Here is a 20,053-nt window from a genome sequence, read left to right as displayed (position 1 = left end):
ATGAAAGTCACCAATCTCAAGTCTTTCTTTTTAAACTGCCAACTCCTATTCATCACTACCTCATAAGTTATCAGTTATAACTCCAAAACATGCCTCACAGCTGTTTACTTCTCTCCATAGCTCCCATCATCAGCCTAACTCAAGCTTTTCTTCCCTCTTATGGTCTACCCAAAGGGCCTCCTAACTTACATTTCTGCTTCTTCTTCTTTTATTCTCCTTCCAATTCATCTTCTATGTGACATCCAGGATAATCTTTTGAAAATGTAAACATGCCCATGTCATTCCACCAGCCAAAAAATTTTAATGGCTTCCTGTAGTACTTATAATAAAATCTCTTTTCTTTGGTCTAAAGGTCCTGGCTCCTATTTTCCTCTCTAACCTCATTTTAGGCAGTATCCCTTCTTTATCTTTGCTCCAGCCTCCTGGCCTTCTTGTAGGCCCTTTTACACACCAAACCCTTTCCTACCTCATGGCCTTTGCACCTGCTATTTCCTCTTACTAGAATGTTCTTAACCCCATTCTTGAATGGCTGAGTTTTTCCTCATCCTTTAAGCCTCTGCTTAAATGTCAGCATGTCAGCTCTAAACATCAATCTGAAATAGGTGCTCCATTCTTAGTCTCTCTCATAGCACCTGTCTTCCCCCTTAATAAAACTTATATTTTGCTACTATACATTTAAATGTTTATGTAGGCTGGGCGCAGTGGATCACACCTGTAATCCCAGCACTTTGGGAGGCCAAGGTGGGCAGATCACCTGAGGTTAGGGGTTCAAGACCAGCCTGACCAACATGGAGAAACCCCGTCTCTACTAAAAATACAAAAAATTAGCCAGGCGTGGTGGCAGGCGCCTGTAGCCCCAGCTACTCGGGAGGCTGAGGCAGGAGAATGGCATGAACCTGGGAAGTGGAGCTTGCAGTGAGCCAAGATCGCGCCACTGCACTCCCAGCTTGGGCAACAGAGTGAGCTCTGTCTCAAAAAAAAAAAAAAAAAAAAAAAAATTAGCCAGCGCATGCCTGTAATCCCAGTTACTCAGGAGGCTGAGGCAGGAGAATCACTTGAACCTAGGAGGCGGAGGTTGTGGTGAGCCAAGATCGCGCCATTGCATTTCCGCCTGGGCAACAAGAGTGAAACTCCATCTCAAAAAATAAAAATAAAAATAAAATGTTTATGTTTCCCCCACTAGACAGTAAGCTTTGTGAAGGAACAGGACACAGACATGTGTTTGATTTACACCTGAATAAAATTGAACAAATGGTTAAATAAGGGAGATCTGAGATATAAATATCAAGGTTCAGAAAATATATCAAGGGTAATATATAGTATAATACCAATTTTGGTATATGTATAGCATAATACCAATTTGATTAAAACATAAGCATATATATGCATATATATATGGAAAAAAATAGAATACAGTGTACCAGAATGTAATGATTATCATCTAATTTTTTAAAACTGTGTTATGCATTTCTGGATTTTCCCAATTTCTTGCAATGAGTAGAATTTACTTTTAAAATCAGAAACAAAAAACTTTCAGGCAGTTTTCCTGCTTTTAGTTCACTCTATTATAAAAAGTGAAAACTGGAAATAATAAGAAATCTACAGATATGTTATGACTAGTTCAGCTTATGGGAAATACACTGGTTATTTCCTGGATGCTGGAATGTATTAGCTATCAACCAAGTGATTAATCTTTTTGACTTGAAATAAAATTTACATCTTAGCTAATGTCTTATGCTACTAAATAAATAATTGCTAATTCTTTGGAAAATGTGCAGTTGCATATCATTCTATACCTATCAAAGGGGTGTAAAATTTTGAGGAAAGACAATTATTAATAATATTTGTTGATGTTATACACCCAGAAACAGCTACATTTTAAAGAATTTTAACTTGTGTCCTAAAAAGTCTCGTTCTGAATATCAATAATACTAGATTATCAAAAGTACCTATGAACCTAATTACAATAACCTCTGGCACAATGTACATGTACAAATATGCGGAAGCCAAGCACTTTTACATAATGATACAGTATTAAGTTTTCATAAACTTATAATTAGGAAACTATTCTTTTATTCACCAAGTATGAAAATTTTCAGTTATTTGAAAAAAAAGTGTGTAAACTTAAATTTGTTAAAACCAGAAAACACTGTTCCTTTTAAAATTCCAAGCAAAAAGTGAAAAACAATTCACAATCAAGTCTTTCAAAGTTTTCCTTTGTTTTATGCTTGAGCTAATTGGATAAATAGCTACTTTTCCAATTTAGGAACAAATCTTGCAGAAAATGATAGAATAGAAATACTCCTCATTTCTAAATCAACTAATTATTAAACTACTTCAGAGAAGCAGTACTGGAAAGAACACTCAGTAACTTCATCTATTTATGGCACCAAGCAGATGAACTATGTTTTGATAAAAATGTTCAGAAAGTTTTAATATATTATGAAGGCCCAGCACAACCACCCAGTCTCACATTCACTTGTCAAGTGAAAGTGATGAAGAAAAAAGGTCATCTGAACAACTGCACATCTTTAATTCAATTATTATGTTATAATTAAATCTTAGTAGCCATGATATACAGCCACACTTTCCAGAGATTACACAAGAGTAAATTAGATGAGTACGGTAGGCAGAATATTCTGACATAATATTAAGATAAATTTAATCTAAAACCGCAATTTAGGACTATAAATATCCAGCTTGCATGAAGGATACCAAACATACAAACACACACAGCTACACACACAAAGAAGGTTTACATTCTCATACTCTTCCTCTTGGAAATAAAACACTGGCCTCAACAGAGACTCCACAGCCCTCTTCTTATAAGAGGAAGACATATAGCTCTGTTATATAACTCATTATCCAAGGCATTTTTTTCACAATCCAATAATACGAAACTCACTTTATTATAACAAGTAGAATATCTGAAAGCTTTATCTAGATCTTACAATATTATAGATCAATGAGATGTAGCTATAGATATAAAAATACATGTACACACTACACACACACACACACACGGAGAGAGAGAGAGAGAGAAGTAAAATGACTTCCTTCTAATGTTCTTGGATAAGACAAAATATTTCACACAAGGGACTGTCATTCAATTTTTAGGATCTTCTGTTTTTAGGAACTCACCTAAATCATTAACCACCAACAAATGAATACCTACATCATGTCTCTGTAATTTTCACACATAAAATACAGAAAGAACTAAAGTCCACCAGCATTTAAAATTATATTATACTGTTTTAAAACTTTAGTTAAAACATTTATTAAAGTTTTATCATATACTTTAGAAAAGGCCAAACTAGGCAGAGATTTTAGCAGTGTATATGCATATTTGGTCTACATTTCTTTCCATTTTTAATATGTCTAAACCTTTAAAAAGTGAAAGAGAAAAATTTTAAAAAATAAGTCAACAAACCTTTAGACTGGGATCCCAAAGGGCTACAATTGAGAAGGATAAATCGGAAGAACAACCCTCAAGAGCAATGAAAGCCAGATTAGAGTCATTCAAATGTTTAAGGAATTAAGGTGAACTTTTACTAGCCTTTCTGTATCTACATAAGTAAAAGTAAACCCACTCTAGAAAATTACAAAATCATTCAAACCTTTGCATTATCTCTAATTTTTCATATACCATATGCAGCAATTATCATCAGAAATGAGAATTTCTGTTCCAGCTCTATGTAATAGATCACAGCAGCATACAGCAGACCAAGATCTCAAATAAACAACATTATACCTCACAGAACTAGAAAAAAAAAAAGAAAAAACCAAGCTCAAAGTCTGTGGAAGGAAGAAAATAATAAAGATCAGAGAAGAATAAATAAAACAGAGACTAGAAAGACAATAGAAAATAACAATAAAACTAAGAATTGATTTTTTGAAAAGGTAAACAAAATTGACAAACCTTTAGTCAGAGAGAAAAAAAAGGAAGACAAATATACAAATTCAGAAATGAAAGAGAAGACATTACAACTGATACCACAGAAATACAAAAGACCATAAGAGACTACTATAAACAAGGTACCTACAAATTGGATAACCTAGGTAAAATGGATAAATTCACAGAAACATACAACCCACAAAGACTGAATAAAAAAAAGATAGAAAACCTGAATAAGCAAATAATGAATAAAATGGTTAAATCAATAATAATAAAAAAGAAATATCCCATCAAAGGAAAAACAAGGCCAGATGACACTCACACAGAATTCTACCAAATATTAAAAGAAAAAATATGGGTTGATTTTCCCTTATCTGAAATGCTTGGGACAAGAAGTGTTTCAGATTTCAGAATTTTTCAAATTTTGGAATACTATATATACATATTAGGATATCTTGGGAATGGGACTCATGTCTAAACATGAAACTCCTTTGTTTTATGCTTTAGTGTGTGTCTTATTTATGCTTCAGCGTATGTCTTATACACATATGCTGAAGGCAATCATATACAATAACTTTAATAATTTTGTTCATGAAACAGGGTTTTGACCACATTCTACTGTGACCCATCAGATGAGGTCACATGTAAACTTTTCCACTTGTGGCATTATGACAACACTCAAAAAGTTTCAAATTTTGGAGCATTTTGAATTTTTAGCTTTCAGATTAGGGACAATCAATCTGTAATACCAATCCTTCTGAAACTCTTCCAAAAACTGAAGAAAAGGGAATGCTTCCAAACTCATTTTACAAGTCCAGCACTACCCTGTGTGATGGTTAATACTGAGTGTCAACTTGGTTGGACTGAAGGATGCAAAATATTGTTCCTGAGTGTGTCTGTGAGGGTGTTTCCAAAGGAGATTAATATTTGAGTCAGTGAACTGGGAGAAGCAGGCCCACTCTCAATCTGGGTGGGCACCATCTGATCAGCTGCCAGCACACTAGAATAAAGCAAGCAGGAGAAGATGGAAAAGCAGACTTGTTAAGTGTTCCGGCCTTCATCTTTTTCCCGTGTGGATGATTCCTGCTCTCAAACATCAGACTCCAAGTTCTTCAGCTTTTGGACTCTTGGACTTACACCAGTGGTTTGTGATTGTGTGAGTCAATACTTCTTAATAAACTCCCACTTATACATACGTCTATCCTATCAGTTCTGTCCCTCTAGAGAACCCTGACTAACACACCCTGATACCAAAGCCAGACAAAAACATTATAAGAAAAGAAAACTAAAGGCAGCTATCTTTGATGATCACAGGTGCAAAAATCTTGAACAAAATACTATCATCCTGAATTCAACAGCACATTAAAAGAATAATTTATCATAAGTGGGATTTATCCCTGGGATGCAAGGATGGTTCAAATACACAACTCCATAAAGATGATACAGTACATTAACAGAACGAATTATGAAAACTATATGATCAACTCAATGGAGCCAAAAAGGCTTTTAACAACATTCAAGAAAGTTTCCAGATAAAAATTCAAAACAAGTTAAGTTTTAAAGGAATATACCTCTATACAATAAAAGACATATATGAAAAGCCCACAGCTAACATCATACTGAAAGCTTTTCTTCCAATTCAGGAACAAGACAAGGATGCCCACTCTCACACTTCTACTTAACATAGGACTGCAAGTTCTAGCCAGAGCAGTTAGACAAGAAAAAGAAATAAAAGGCATGCAAATTGGAAAGAAAGAAGTGAAACTGTTTCTATTTGCTAATGACATGATCTTATATAGAGAAAGTTCTAGACTCCACCAATAAACTATTACAACTGATAAAGTCAGTAAAGTTACAGGATACAAAATCAACACAGAAAAATCAGTAGTATTTCTTTACACTAACAACAAATTATCTGAAAAAGAAATTAAGAAAATCCCATTCACAATAACATGAAAAAACACAAAATACTGAGGAGTAAATTTAACCAAAAAGGTGAAAAACCTATATAATAAAAAAAAACACTGATGAAAGAAATAATTATGACACAAATAAACGGAAAACTATTCTATGTTCATGGACTGAAAATTGAATATAGCTAAAATGGCCATATTACATAAATGATGCAATCTCTATCAAAATTCCAAGTCATTTTTCACAGAAATAGAAAATACAATCCTAAGTTTTATATAGAACCACAAAAGATCCCATATAGCCAAAGTAACCTTGACAAAAAAGAACAAAGCTGAAGGCATCACACTACCTGACTTCAAAATCGATCACAATGCTACAGTTACCAACACAGCATGTTACTGTCATAACAACATATAATGACCAATGGAACAGGACTGAGAGTCCAGAAATAAATCCATGCACAACACAGAATGTGGAAAGGAGAGATGTTGATCAAAGTGTACAAAATTTCAGTTAGACAGGAGGAATAAGTTTTAATGATCTACTGTAGAAAAAAGTGACTATAATAATAATGCACTATATATTTCAAAATTGCTAAGAGAAAATTTTCAATGTTTTCACCACAAAAATAATAATAAGTAGGTGAGGTACTGGATTTCTTAAACAAACTGATTTAATTATTCCCATAATGTAAACATATAAAATATCACATTGTATCCCATAAATATATAATATGCAATTATTGTCAATTAAAAGTTAAAACAAAACCTCTAAAATTCAATGAAACAACTGAAAGAAAGAGACAGAAAGGAACCAAAGAACAAATAAAACAACGGACAAGCCTTTACCTAAACTAATTTTAAAAAGAGAGAAATCACAAATAAAATAATAAATGAAAGAGAAAACATTACAAGTGATGGTACAGGAATAAAAATGATCATAAGGGACTATTATGAACAACTTTAGCCAACAAATTGAATAACCCAGAAGAAATGGATAAATTCTTAGAAACATATAACATACTAAGGCTGAACCATGAAAAGATAGGAAACTTGAACACACCAATAATGAATAAGAGATTGAAGCAGTAATCAACAACCTCAAAAGCAGTAATCAAAAAGAAAAACCTGGGACTTGATGGCTTCTCTGATGAATGCTACCGAACATTTAAACAAGAATCAATATCAATCTTCCTTAAATTCTTCCCAAAATATTAAGAAAAAGAAACACCTTTCAGACTCATTTTATGAAGCCAGCATTATCATCATACCAAAGCCAAACAAGGGCACAACTGGAAAAGAAAATTGTAGACCAATATCCTTGGTGAATATGGATGTAAAAATCCTCAACAAAATACAAGTAGAACAAATTCAACAGCACATTAAAAGGATCATCCTTGTCTATAATCCTCACTAGCTAGACACCTGGTGTCATCAACTAATGGCATGGGTTGCCTAGAGGGCAGAATCTTAGATTTTTCTTAGTTTTCCTATAATATTCTGAATCGATAAAATAAATTTGACAGTAGTACTTACAAATTTTTCAAAATGCCTATGTAAAATTGAATTGTTTATAATGCCCATAAAATAAAAATACAAATAGGCTGGACATTGTTCTGTACTTCATGTTGTACTGCAAGAAACTGATCACCACATTTAAAACTTGGGAGAAGACAGCTACTATATCAATGATTAACCATAGAATAAAATTTTAGGCTGTGGTTTTTCAGTATACATGTACTATCACAAAACCTTATGTTGTGATTTATCTTTATTTAAAACTTTAGATGCTTCACATTTAAGGAAAATTGTGACTGCATGAGGTTTCTAACTGCACTATACTATGAGTATCAGGGTTTTTTTTTCAATATACAGCCTAGATATATTTTGATAAAAAATACTCTTTTTTTAGAAATAAATTATGATAATAGAGATGTTTACCTTAATCTTGTTGTCTTTTTCCTTAATTTTCAAAATAAAGGGCTAGCAACCTATACTGACAACCTTCAAACTTTTCCTTCAAATGTTACTGATTCATATAGCAAAACCCTATCACACACTGATTTAACATACATAAATGTCAACAAAATATATCAGTATTATTCATGCCAATGTAGCCTTTACACAAGAGACATACCTAATTAAAATCATAGCTACAATTCTAATAATTCATATTTTATTTTGTAATATAATTGGCAGTACATGAATATATTGACTATAAATAAAACATAGATCTGTCATTGTTTATTGATTGGCTATCAGAGAAACTGTAAGGATGGGACTTTCACTTCCAGAAAGATGGAGTCGTTTCTCTATTTTTCTTGCAAAGTACAACTAAAAACACTGAACTACATTACAGTTATTTCTTTATTTTATCAATGTCGATATTCTGGTTGTGATAATGTACTAGAGTTTTTAAGATATTACCACTTGGGGAAAGTGAGCAAACAGGACATAGGATTTCTCTGTATTATTTCTTATGTAAGGACAAATACAAACCAAAAATTAAAAATAAGAGGGTTAGGCTAGAGGTAGTGGCTCACGCCTGTAATCCCAGCACTTTAAGAGGCCAGGGTGGGTGGATCACGAGGTCAGGAGTTCAAGACCAGCCTGGCCAACATGGCGAACCCCAAAAAAAAATAGCCAGGCATGGTGGCAGGCACCTGTAATCTTAGCTGCTCGGGAGGCTGAGGCAGGAGAATTGCTTGAACCCGGGAGGCGGAGGTTGCAGTGAGCTGACATCGTGCCATTGCACTCCAGCCTGGGAGACAAGAGCAAGACTCTGTCTAAAAATAAATAAATAAGAGGCTTAATTCTCCCTGTTGATAATAAGAGAAAATATTTCCCTCCCTCCTTTTATTCAGAGCATTCACTTTGGAAAACATGTAATTACAAGTACTTTCTCTCTCTGAAATGTATATAAATCCTTTTGAAAACTCTGGTCAGCTTTATAACCCAGGAATGCCCTTCTCAAGAACATAGGAGCCATCTTTATATAATGTAAACATCGAAATAACTTGCACCTCTGTCTCCCAGTTTCTGTGGGAAAGTAGGAGCCTAATTTTGGTAGAGACATTGTTCCAAGTTGCAAAACTACCTTTTGTCCTAAAGACAGGAAGTTTGTTTTTCCTCCATATAAAGCCAATTACCTAACATAGATGGTTATGATGCAGTTCAGTCGAGCCCCAAAATTGGGGCTTATCCTGGGAGGGTTCTTAGCTTCACCCAGAAAAGAATGCAAGGGCAAGCTGGTGGTGTTAAACAACAACTTTTATTAAAGTGTCAGTCTACAGCAACAGCAGAGTTACTGCTCTTTGCAAGCAGGGCTACACCATAGGCAATGTGCCAAAGTAGCAGCTCAAAGGTGCTTCTGCAGTCATATTTATACTCACTTTTAACTACATGCAAATTAAGGAGCAGTGTATGCAGAAATTTATAGGAAAAGAGTGGTAATTTCTAGGTCATTAGGTTGTTGTCATGGAAAGGGGCAATTAATTCCAGGTATTGTCACAGCAATGGTAAACTGACATGGCACATTGGTAGACATCTTATGAAAAGCTGCTTCCACACCAGCCCTGTTTTTGCTAGTCCTCAATTTGGTCTAGTGTCTAAGCCTCACCTCTGGAGTCGAGTCCCAACTTCCACCTCAGTTACACTATGAGCAAATGAGATTTTTTTTCCTGTGATACAAGGATGATTGAAAAAAAGCAAATCAATTAGTGCAATACACAATAAAACAGATTAAAAGATAAAATACCATGACCATCTCAATAGACACAGAAAAAGCACTGGACAAAATTCTACAACCTTTCTTGATGAAAATACTTAGTAAATACTTTACCTGAACATGACAAAACCATATACGTAAAGCCTACGGCAACATCATACTCGTTGGTGAAAAACTGAAAGCTTTTCCTCTAAAATCAGGAAAAAGGCAAAGATGACAATTCTCACCACTTCTAATCGACATAGTATGAAAATCCTAGCCAGAGCAATTAGACATGAAAAAGAAATAAAAGGTATCCAAATCAAAACAGAGGAAGTAAAATTATCTTCATTTGCAAATGAACTTATAGGTTAAAAAAAAAATCCCAAAGACTCCACAAAAACTATTAGAAATAATAAACAAATTCATAAGTTGCAGATACGAAATCTATTTACAAAAATCAGTTGTGCTTTTTATACACCAACAATGAACCATCAAAAAAGAAACTTAAGAGATAATTTCTTTCTAACAGAATCAGAAAGAATAAAATACTTGGTAATAAACTTAACTAAGAAGGTAAAAGACACTGAACACAAAGCATGAATGAAATAAATAAGAAAGACAAAAAAATGGAAAAACCTCTCATGTTAATGGATTGGAAAATCAAAATAATCACACTACCCAAAGTGATCTTGATCTTTGATTGAATGCAATAATTATCAAAATCCTAATGACATGTTTTATAAAAATAGACAAAACAATCTTAAAATTCATATGGAACCACAAAAGATCCTGAATAGCTAAAGCAATCTTGAAAAAGAACAAAGCTCGAGGTATCACACTTCCTGATTTCAAAATATACTAAAAAGCTATAGTCATTAAAATACCATAGTACTGATAACAACAGCCACATGGATCATTAGAATAGAAGAGAAAGCTCATAAATAAATTCACACAGAGATGTTTAACTGATCTTCAACAAGGGTGTCAATGGGGAAGAGATCATTTCTTCAACAGATGGTGTAGAAAAAATTCAATATTCATATACAAATGAATGAAACTGGCCACTTATCCTACATCATACACAAAAGGCTACTCAAAATGAAGTAAAGACATAAATGTAAGATGTGGAACTGTAAAACTCTTAGAAGAAAACATAGGGTAAAAGTTTCATGACATTGGTCTTGGGCCATGAATTCTTGATTATAACACCAAAAGCACAAGCAGCAAAAGCAAAATTAGATGGGATTAACTCAAATTAAAAAGCTTTTCCATGGCAAAGGAAAGCAGAGTCAAAAGGCAACCTACAGAAGGAGAAAATATTTGTGTACCATCTGATGAGGGATTAACAACCAATATATACAAAGAAATCGGAAACTCAGCAGCAAAACAACCAAATAACTGAATTTAAAATTAGGCAAAAAAAAAAAAACCTTGAATAAACATTTCTCCAAAGAAGATACACAAATGGTCAACAGGTATATGAAAAGATGCTCAACATCACTAATCATTGGAGAACTGTAAATTCACACTTCCCTGAGATATTGTCTCATGCCTGTTAGAATGGCTATTATCAAAAAAAAAAAAAGGAAGAATTGTTTTTGAGGATGTGGAGAAATTAGAGCATTTGTGCCCTATTGGTGGAATTGTAAAATGGTGCAGCCACTATGGAGAACAGTATGAAATTTCCAAAAATTAAAAATATTTATCATGTGGTCCAGCAATCCCACTTTTGAGTATATATCAAAAAAAAAAAAAACTCAACGATCTTGAAGAGATATCTACACTCCTATGTTCATTACAGCATTATTCACAATAGTCTACATACCATGGGACATGATTCAGCCTTTAAAAGGAAGGAAATCATGCCATTTGTAACAACATGGATGAATGTGGAAGATATTATGCTAAGTGAAATAAACCAGACACAGAAGGACAGATACTACATAATACCACTTATATGATGAATTTAAAATATTCAAATTCATAGAAGCAAAAAGTAGAAGAATGTCTGTCCGGGGTTGAAGGGAGGGAAAACTGGGAAGAATTAGTCAAAGGGTATTAAGTTTCAGTTACGAAAAATGAGTAAGTCCCAGAGATCTGCTGTACAGCATGGTGCCTATGGTTAACTATACAGTATTCCATACTTAAAAATTTGCTAAAAGTGTAGATATTATGTTAAGTGTTCTTATCACAAAAAATAATGTGGAAATATACAATGGAATATTATTCAGCTTTACAAAATAAGGTAATCCTGCTATATGCAGCAACATGAATAAACCTGGAGGACATTATATTAACTGAAATAAACAAGTCACAGAAGGACAAATACTGTATAATTCCACTTACATGAGGTATCTAAAATAGTCAAACTTAAAGAAACAGCACAGAATGGTGGGTGCCACTGGCTGGGGGGGGAGAGAAAAACGGGAAATTGTTGTTCAATGGGTATAAAGTTTTAGTTATGCAAGATGAGTAAGTTCACTGCCAATAGTTAATAATACTGTACTGTACACTTAAAATTTTTTAAAGGGCATATATTAAGTGTTCTTATCACAATAAAAAATAAAGAAAAATCAAAGCAAAGCAAATCAGAACGAATATTAAAAACGACTTATTAAACTTTCAAACACAAAAACAAATTGAAACATTAAAAGAAAACATGACCTACTCAGAATATCAATCTTGAATGACTAATACCAAGATACAGTCTAGTGAAAGTACTTAATATTATTTAAAAAAGAAAACTAATCCACTAGCCATTCATGCAGAATGAGTACATGGCTTAAAATAAAATTATATTTTCATCAAACTTTTTGTCAGAAATGCTTTATGACAGAATAAAAATGGAATAATATATTAAATATACACAAGGAAAGAAAATGTGATCAAAAGATTTTATGTTCTTCAAATATAAAGGACACAAATTGTTATCAACATGCAAGAACTAGGGAAATACTGTTCCTATGAACTTTTCTAAGGAATCTACTAAAGATTGATTTTTATAAAACCAAAATTACTAGAGAAATATTGACATATAGAGTAGTGGTGAGCATTACTTACAGAACTAAGACTAAATTATGGCTGAAAGAGAGAAAATAAAGCATGAATGGCAATATAATCTGCTAATGTCGGTATAGTATAACATTATTCCAACTAATACATGAAAATCTCCAATGATCTAGGCACTAAGCATCATAGAGTACTAATATCACAAAAGAGTGAAAACAAGACATAATTTGCTTTCCAATGAAAGTTTATACAACCACCAATAGATTTGTTAAAGAAACTAAATCTCTATTCAACCTTCAGATTCAATTTGCCAAATTGTAGAAATGCAAAGAACAGAAAAAATATAATGAAATGCACCATAAGCACATGTGGTCAACAAGATCCTGACTGTGTAACTGTAGGTCAAATTAACTTGTTAGCATTATACATATTATTATATATATTATAATCATTATATATTTCTCTTATATAATCCTGAAGATTAGATGGTGGAAACATATGAGTTTAATTCCCTGATTCTGGTTAGTATGATTATGGAGAAGCATGTCTTTTATGTAAATAAAGCATTCAGATGTTGTGGGGCATCTTGTCAGCAACCTATTTTCAAACAGTTTAAAGGGAAAAAATCCTTTATACTATATTTGCACCTTTTCTGTACGCCCGACATAGCTTCAAATTTTAAAAAATAACTTTGAATCTGGAAGGTAACAGAAGCATAACATAACAAACTTGGATATAATTAAAGCCTCTCAAAGGAGAATTTTTAGCCTAAAATGCATATATTAGAAAAATGACTGACAATACCTGTTAAGCTGTCATTCTCAAGAACTTAGAAGAGAAAGTCTGGGTGCAATGGCTCACGCCTGTAATCCCAGCACTTTGGGAGGCCGAGGCAGGTGGATCACTTGAGGTCAGGAGTTCAAGACCAGCCTGACTAACATGGCAAAACCCTGGCTCTACTAAAAATACAAAAATGAGTCAGGCCTGGTGGCACACACCTGAAGTCCCAGCTTCTTGGGAGGCTGACCAATGAGAATCACTTGAACCCAGGAGATGGAGGCTGCAGTGAGCCAAGATCATGCGACTGCACTCAAGCCTGGATGAGAGAATGAGACTGTGACTCAAAAAAGAAATAAAAGATCAAATTAAACCCAAAAATGAGAAAAAAAAATTAGTTGCAGTAACCAATGACAGTTTTTTAATTAGAGATAACCATCAAAGGCAGAAATTGATTATTGAAAAGACTAATAACTGATAAACCTTTGCCAAGAAGAACCAAAAAAAGAAACACAAATTATCAATATAAGAAGGTAAAAAAGGGACATCATGATAGATCCTACAGAAAGTACACATGGCGTAAGTGCGTATTACAAGCAGTGTTATGCCAATAAATTGAAAATTTAGGTTAAATGGACAAATTCCTGAAAAATCATGGCACACAAAACTAACAGAAGAAGAAATTGAAATTTTAAGTAGACATGTATGTAACGAAGATACTGAATCTGATATTAAAACCTCCTATAATGAAATGTCCAGACTCAGAATGCTTTAGCAGCAAACTTTGTCAGACATTTAACTAAAATATAACACCAATTTTACTCATATTCCTTCAAAGAGAAAACGGAAATGCTTTCAAACAGAAGTAATGAGGTTTGCCTAATCTTAACAACAAAAGCTACAAGTTTATGACAAAGAAGTAAATTTATAGATCAATATAATTCGTAACAGGCAAAATTCTAACAAATAGTAGCAAAGCCTAGTAAGCAATATATTTAAAAGACGATACATTATTATTCAGCTGGAAACATTAAGGAAATACGTGTTTTAGCACTGAAAATCAAGCATGTATTTCACCTTCATGACAAAATAAAAATCATATAATTATCTGAATAAATGCAAACACATGGAAATTTTACCCATGGGATCAAGAACAAGAATGCCTCCTGTCGGCCGGGTGCGGTGGCTCACGCCTGTGGTCCCAGCACTTTGGGAGGCCGAGGCGGGCGGATCACGAGGTCAGGAGATCGAGACCATCCTGGCTAACACGGTGAAACCCCCGTCTCTACTAAAAAATACAAAAAAAATTAGCCTGGCATGGTGGCGGGTGCCTGTAGTCCCAGCTACTCAGGAGGCTGAGGCAGGAGAATGGTGTGAATCCGGGCGGTGGAGCTTGCAGTGAGCCGAGATTGCGCCACTGCACTCCAGCCTGGGCGACAGAGCGAGACTTCATCTCTCACAAAAAAAAAAAAAAGAAAAAAGAATGCCTCCTGTCACCGCTTTTATTCAACACTATACAGGAGGCCCCTGTCAGTACAGTAAGGATAAATGTATGTATAAATTGACAAACAGATTCTAAAATTTCTGTTGAGCTGTGTAATGCTAAGAATATCCTAGAAATAGGGTTCAAGAACTATGGCCCATAGGCCAAATCTGGCCTGCTGCTGGTTTTTGTAAGTTAAGTTTCACTGAAGCATAGTCCCATCATCATCCATTTATTTACTATCGATGGCTGCTTTCATGCTACAGTAGCTAGAGAGACTATAAGGCCCACCTAGCCTAAAATCTTTGCCCTGGCTCCTATTTACATTTGACCCTTTATAGAAAAAAGTTTGCCAGCCCCTGCCCTAGAAAATCCTAAAGAAGAAGAAAAAAAAAACTACAAAGCTCATGCCATCAGCACTAGTTATTAAAACAGTATGGTATTACACAATAGAATCCTCAACAAGGTCCTCACATATACAGTTATTTATGATAAAGGTGATGTAATTGTGCAGCGGAGAAAGGCGATCCCATCAACAAATGTTCCCGAGTCAATTCAACACTATAGTGGCATCAAAGTAAATTTCATCTCAAACCATATACAAAAATTAATCCCAGAGGAACTGTAGGTCTAAACATGAAAGGTAAAACAATAAAACTTCTAAAAGATAACACTAGGAAATATCATCATGGCCTTCAGAGAAGAAGATTTTCTTAAAGAGAACAAAAGCACAGATCATAAAGGATATGTTATGATTATAAAGGATCATATTGCTATGTAAGATTAAATTAAAATTATGAACTTTTGTTTATCAAAATACACTATTCAAAGAGTAGAATGCCACACTATATAAAGGAAGAAGATATTTGCAAGATACGCAAGCAACAAGGAATTCCTGTCCTGAAGATATAACTCCTAAAAATTAGTAAGAAAATAGACAACACTTCTTAAAAGAGAATAGCCAAATGGTCATTAAGCCTACCTAAGGGTTCTGAACCATAGTAATCATTGGCAAGTCAAAAAACAAAAATAGGATATCTTTACCCACTAACGAGAATGGAAATATTTTTTAAACTGGCAATAAAAAGCATTGGCGAAGATGTATGGCAATACAAGTGGCAGATGGAAAGTTATGGAAAACCATTTGGCAGTATCTACTGAAGATGAAAATATGCATTCCCCCTATGGCTCAGATATTTCACTCCTACATATATTAGGAATATGTGAATGTAAGACCCAAAAGATATGTACAAGATTGTTCTAGACAGATAATAATATTCAGTAACTGGGAACAAGCCAAAAATCTGTCCAAAGTAGAATGGATAAGTAAATTGGGGTATATTCATAAAATAGAGAACCATGCAGTAACAGGCATGAACAACCTATTGCCACAGGCATGGATAGAGCTCACTGAAAGAAACAACACAATTAAGTATAAACTATATGATTCTATGTATATAAAAGGCTTAAAAATGGGTAAAACTATTCTATAGTGTTAGAAATCAGAATGGTAGTTCAATTTAGGGGAGGGAGGGAGCACAATCAAAATTCCTGGATTTCTAGTAATGTTCCCTTTCTTCATCTAGATGACGGTTACATGGGTGTGTTTACTTCTAATTCATTGTGCTGTGTAATTTGTGCCCTTCATTTGGATGTGTTTTATTTTGATAAAAAGGTATATTAAAAATGGGACAGAAAAAATAATTTAAGAGATCAAAATATTCTGGATTTGCTTTTCAGCTAACAACCAGCAAAGTTCTGTCTAAAGTGTATACTTGTTCAATTGAACACATGATATGCACAGAGCTAATAGACTTCAACTAAGCTTTATAAACTACAGGTAACTTATATTAACCCACAGTTTCTGCTTATCTATATCCAGTAATGTTTGTAAATACTATTTTATGTCCTTTTCTGAACAGAAAGATTCCAATGCCAGTCTGCAGATCTCTTTCCAAAACTGTTATTGCTGACATTGGAAATCCAAGTGGATCAATACAGTATTTGTCTGAGTAACATACAACATACTTTTGCTGAAATATTAATGGCCACGCATTTCATAAAATATATTGGCTTTACTAAGTTCTTTCAACCACATGTCACACAACTGTTTTTACAAGAACACAGCAAATGTCTTCTGTTACAATCCCCTCAATCAATCACAGGAAGTCTTTATACATATTGTGAGACTCCTTCCAATATCTACTAAAGAAATATAGTTGCTGTAGATTGAATACACAGCAGAATAGTGCAATTCAAATCTTTTCTAAAAGACAGAAAATAAAACAAAATAAAAATATTCAGTTGTTCTGCAACATGCATTCAATAGTGAAGGAAGTATCAGTAGCCATGCAGAATGCTTAATCAATTAGCAACAGTTATGGCCTAAAAATTTTAAAAGCTTCCTCTCTCCTGTATAATTAGCTTTGTATGTTTCATCATAGTATTTCTCTAAAACAAAAATGAAAGAATGTAATGAGTATCCCTAAGCCTTAAGAGATATATAACATGTTTTCAATTGATGCTATAATTCAAATTCCAAAACATGTAGTTAAGCTTAGAATAAAGGGCAGCAGAACAAGTCTTAGGCTCCCATAACTAGTTATCATGACACATACATGTTCTCACATTTAATATAAAAATGTGGCCTACATAGCAAATTATCTATAGGGATTCTTCCACCACATAAATTCTGAAACCATGACGTTAAACTGTATGTGCCTGTGTTGAGAGGCTAAATTCGGGTGTCCCTAAATTTGGGTGTTCAATCAAATATTAATTGAACATTTTTTTTTTAAACAAAGTATCACTCTGTCACCCAGGCTGGAGTGCAATGGCGGGATCTCAGCTCACTGCAACCTCCAACTACTAGGTTCAAGCGATTCTCCTGCCTCAACCTCCTGAGTAGCTAGAATTACAGGTGCCCACCACCACACTCTGCTAATTTTTGTATTTTTAGTAGAGATAGGGTTTCACCATGTTGGCCAGGCTGGTCTCTAACTCCTGACCTCAGGTGACCTGCCCACCTCACCCTCCCAAAGTGCTGGGATTACAGGCCTGTGCCACTGCACCTGGCCCTCAACACCTTTTAAGAACAAAGAAAGCCATATTCTAAATGCTGTGCACGAGGTTTCACCATTGGAAGCACAAAGCTAAACAGTGAAGCTAAGACATGTAAGAGAGTAAGTTTACAAAAAAGTCCTTGATGTTTGTTGAATAGTATAGTGTTTGTGTGTGTGTGTGTGTGTGTGTGTGTGTGTGTGTGTGAGAGAGAGAGAGAGATACCAAAACAAGTATTATTCAGTATGGAGATGAATAAATGTCAAAATAGCTCAGTGTCAATGGAATGGAGCAGAGTGGAGACAATGTCAAACTGTAGTAATCAGCATTTGAAAGCAGACTTGTTTGCCTCTATGCTATAATCACTATAGTTCATAAACAACTTCCGCTTGCCTTCTTTTATCACATACTAACTTAGGGAACCTGGAACAAATTCTATAATTTTAAATGTTTAAAAGTAATTCACAAAATGAATTGTCTATGGATAACTAAAATCTAACTTCAAGAAATTAGTTGGAACATTTTCCCAACTCTGAGTAAAGTGGCCATTCTTAGAGATGTTACTTTGTTATTTCCATTTGCCACTAGGAGGTTTCCACATTTTCATAATTCATGGTGCTTAAACATCATTTCTAGCTCTGAAATTACTATACGCTAAAAATAATTTTAGTTTTACAACATCCATTACTTCAAGAGTTTTTCATAATTCACTCATTAGATAGAATTTATCAACAATATAGTGGTAATTATAATCATGTTAGAGATGATTTTTAAATCACAAATTTCGACTACAGATTAATTTTAAATAATTTTATATTTATTTGGAGCATTTGTTTCAATACATTTTTAAGCTTTATTTTTTCAGTTATTCCCCTTATTATCTAAAAGTGATTCATCTCAGAACATAAATTCATATGGCTTGTTATATACATGCTTTTCCAAAATATACCTGAATTTAAATACAAACATAACCACTATATTATTGAGATAATGCTGATACCTCCATCAATAAATTGATTTTACAGATATACCAAAATTGCTGAGAAAACTCTCCAATTATATTGCATGCTCCCTGAGGTAGAAACACTATTTATTTTTAAATTTTATTCACTACTACATAATTGGCACCCAATAATATTGGTCAAATTGATAAATAAAGGATACATTTAAAAACTATTAATAAAGTATCTAAGTTTTCCCAGTCTGATTTCAAATAATCCTAACAGTAATTATTACAGTAGCTTTGCTACTTTTCATCCTTATAAAATAGTGTTCAATACTTAAAAGATACTTGGTAGAATTAATAAAATGACTAGGAAACTCTTTGAACTCCATAGCATCATAAGAATTCACAAACTTGTGTAAGAAAATAGAGATAATGAAGTTCAACTTCTTTCCTGATGAATCAATGCAGCCTTTTATTCAATACTTCCAGTAACAGTAAATGCGCTATACTTTCAGGATACAGCTCTGAAAAATCTACTACTGTGGGATACTTTAAGTGTTACAAAGGTTTTCTTCACAGTAGACTAAATATTATCTATTTGTCTCTCCAGACTTTGGTTAAAATTTTGTTTTCTCTTGAACATCAAGTATACCCCCATTTCCAAATGAAAATATTTTAAGAGTCTGAAGAAAGTACTGTGAATTGTTCAGTCTTCGCCTTTTTTCAGATTAAATATTATTTTATTCCTATGGTATAGTTTCTATCCCTTTCTTCAAAATGGCAGCCCTCTTCAAATACAGCCTTGGCTTTCCAATGGTTTGAAATGTAGATAAAAAAGCAATTTTCCATTGGAGCAAAATGTAATAGTATTCAGTTGAATCACATGAAACTGCCAAGATTCAACCATTTCTGACCTATAAAATATGACAATTTCATACGGTTCAACATAATAGCATTATCTTCCTTGATGTAAACACTGCACATCCATCAATGGATCCTCAGATTGCACTAGCTTTTTAGCAGCTGGGTAACACCACAGCTTCATATTAGGTTTGAGGCCAAGTAAATCCCATAAGTCATTTTCCCATCAACTGCTGGGCTTGTGCAAAGAATTTTACAGAATTTTATAATGCAGGAATTTACCTACCTGCCACTTCCTAGTTTTGTTATCCTTTTACAAGTTGTTTAATGTCTTAGAATTATAATGTATCCTTAATTGTATAGTACTTCTTATGTGCCAGATACTGTTACAAGTGATTCA

General features: G+C 33.8%; 1 protein-coding gene across 2 annotated transcripts in view; it reads right to left on the bottom strand.

The window, feature by feature from the left end:
* Positions 1 to 20,053, bottom strand: part of CPNE8 (copine 8) — a 280,364-nt gene that overhangs the window by 223,847 nt on the left and 36,464 nt on the right. The window contains exon 1 of one of the 2 annotated variants that reach the window (XM_063593096.1): positions 190 to 1,234. The exons of the other annotated variant lie outside the window; for it this stretch is intronic. Within the exon in view, the coding sequence (XP_063449166.1) occupies positions 190 to 228 (39 nt within the window). The 5' untranslated portion in view covers positions 229 to 1,234. Of the gene's footprint in view, positions 1 to 189; positions 1,235 to 20,053 lie in introns of those variants that run through there. 2 annotated transcript variants of the gene reach the window in all.

The sequence above is a fragment of the Pan paniscus genome, chromosome 10, assembly GCF_029289425.2.
Source record: "Pan paniscus chromosome 10, NHGRI_mPanPan1-v2.0_pri, whole genome shotgun sequence".
Lineage (NCBI taxonomy): Eukaryota > Metazoa > Chordata > Mammalia > Primates > Hominidae > Pan > Pan paniscus.
This window is presented reverse-complemented; position numbering and strand designations above follow the sequence as displayed.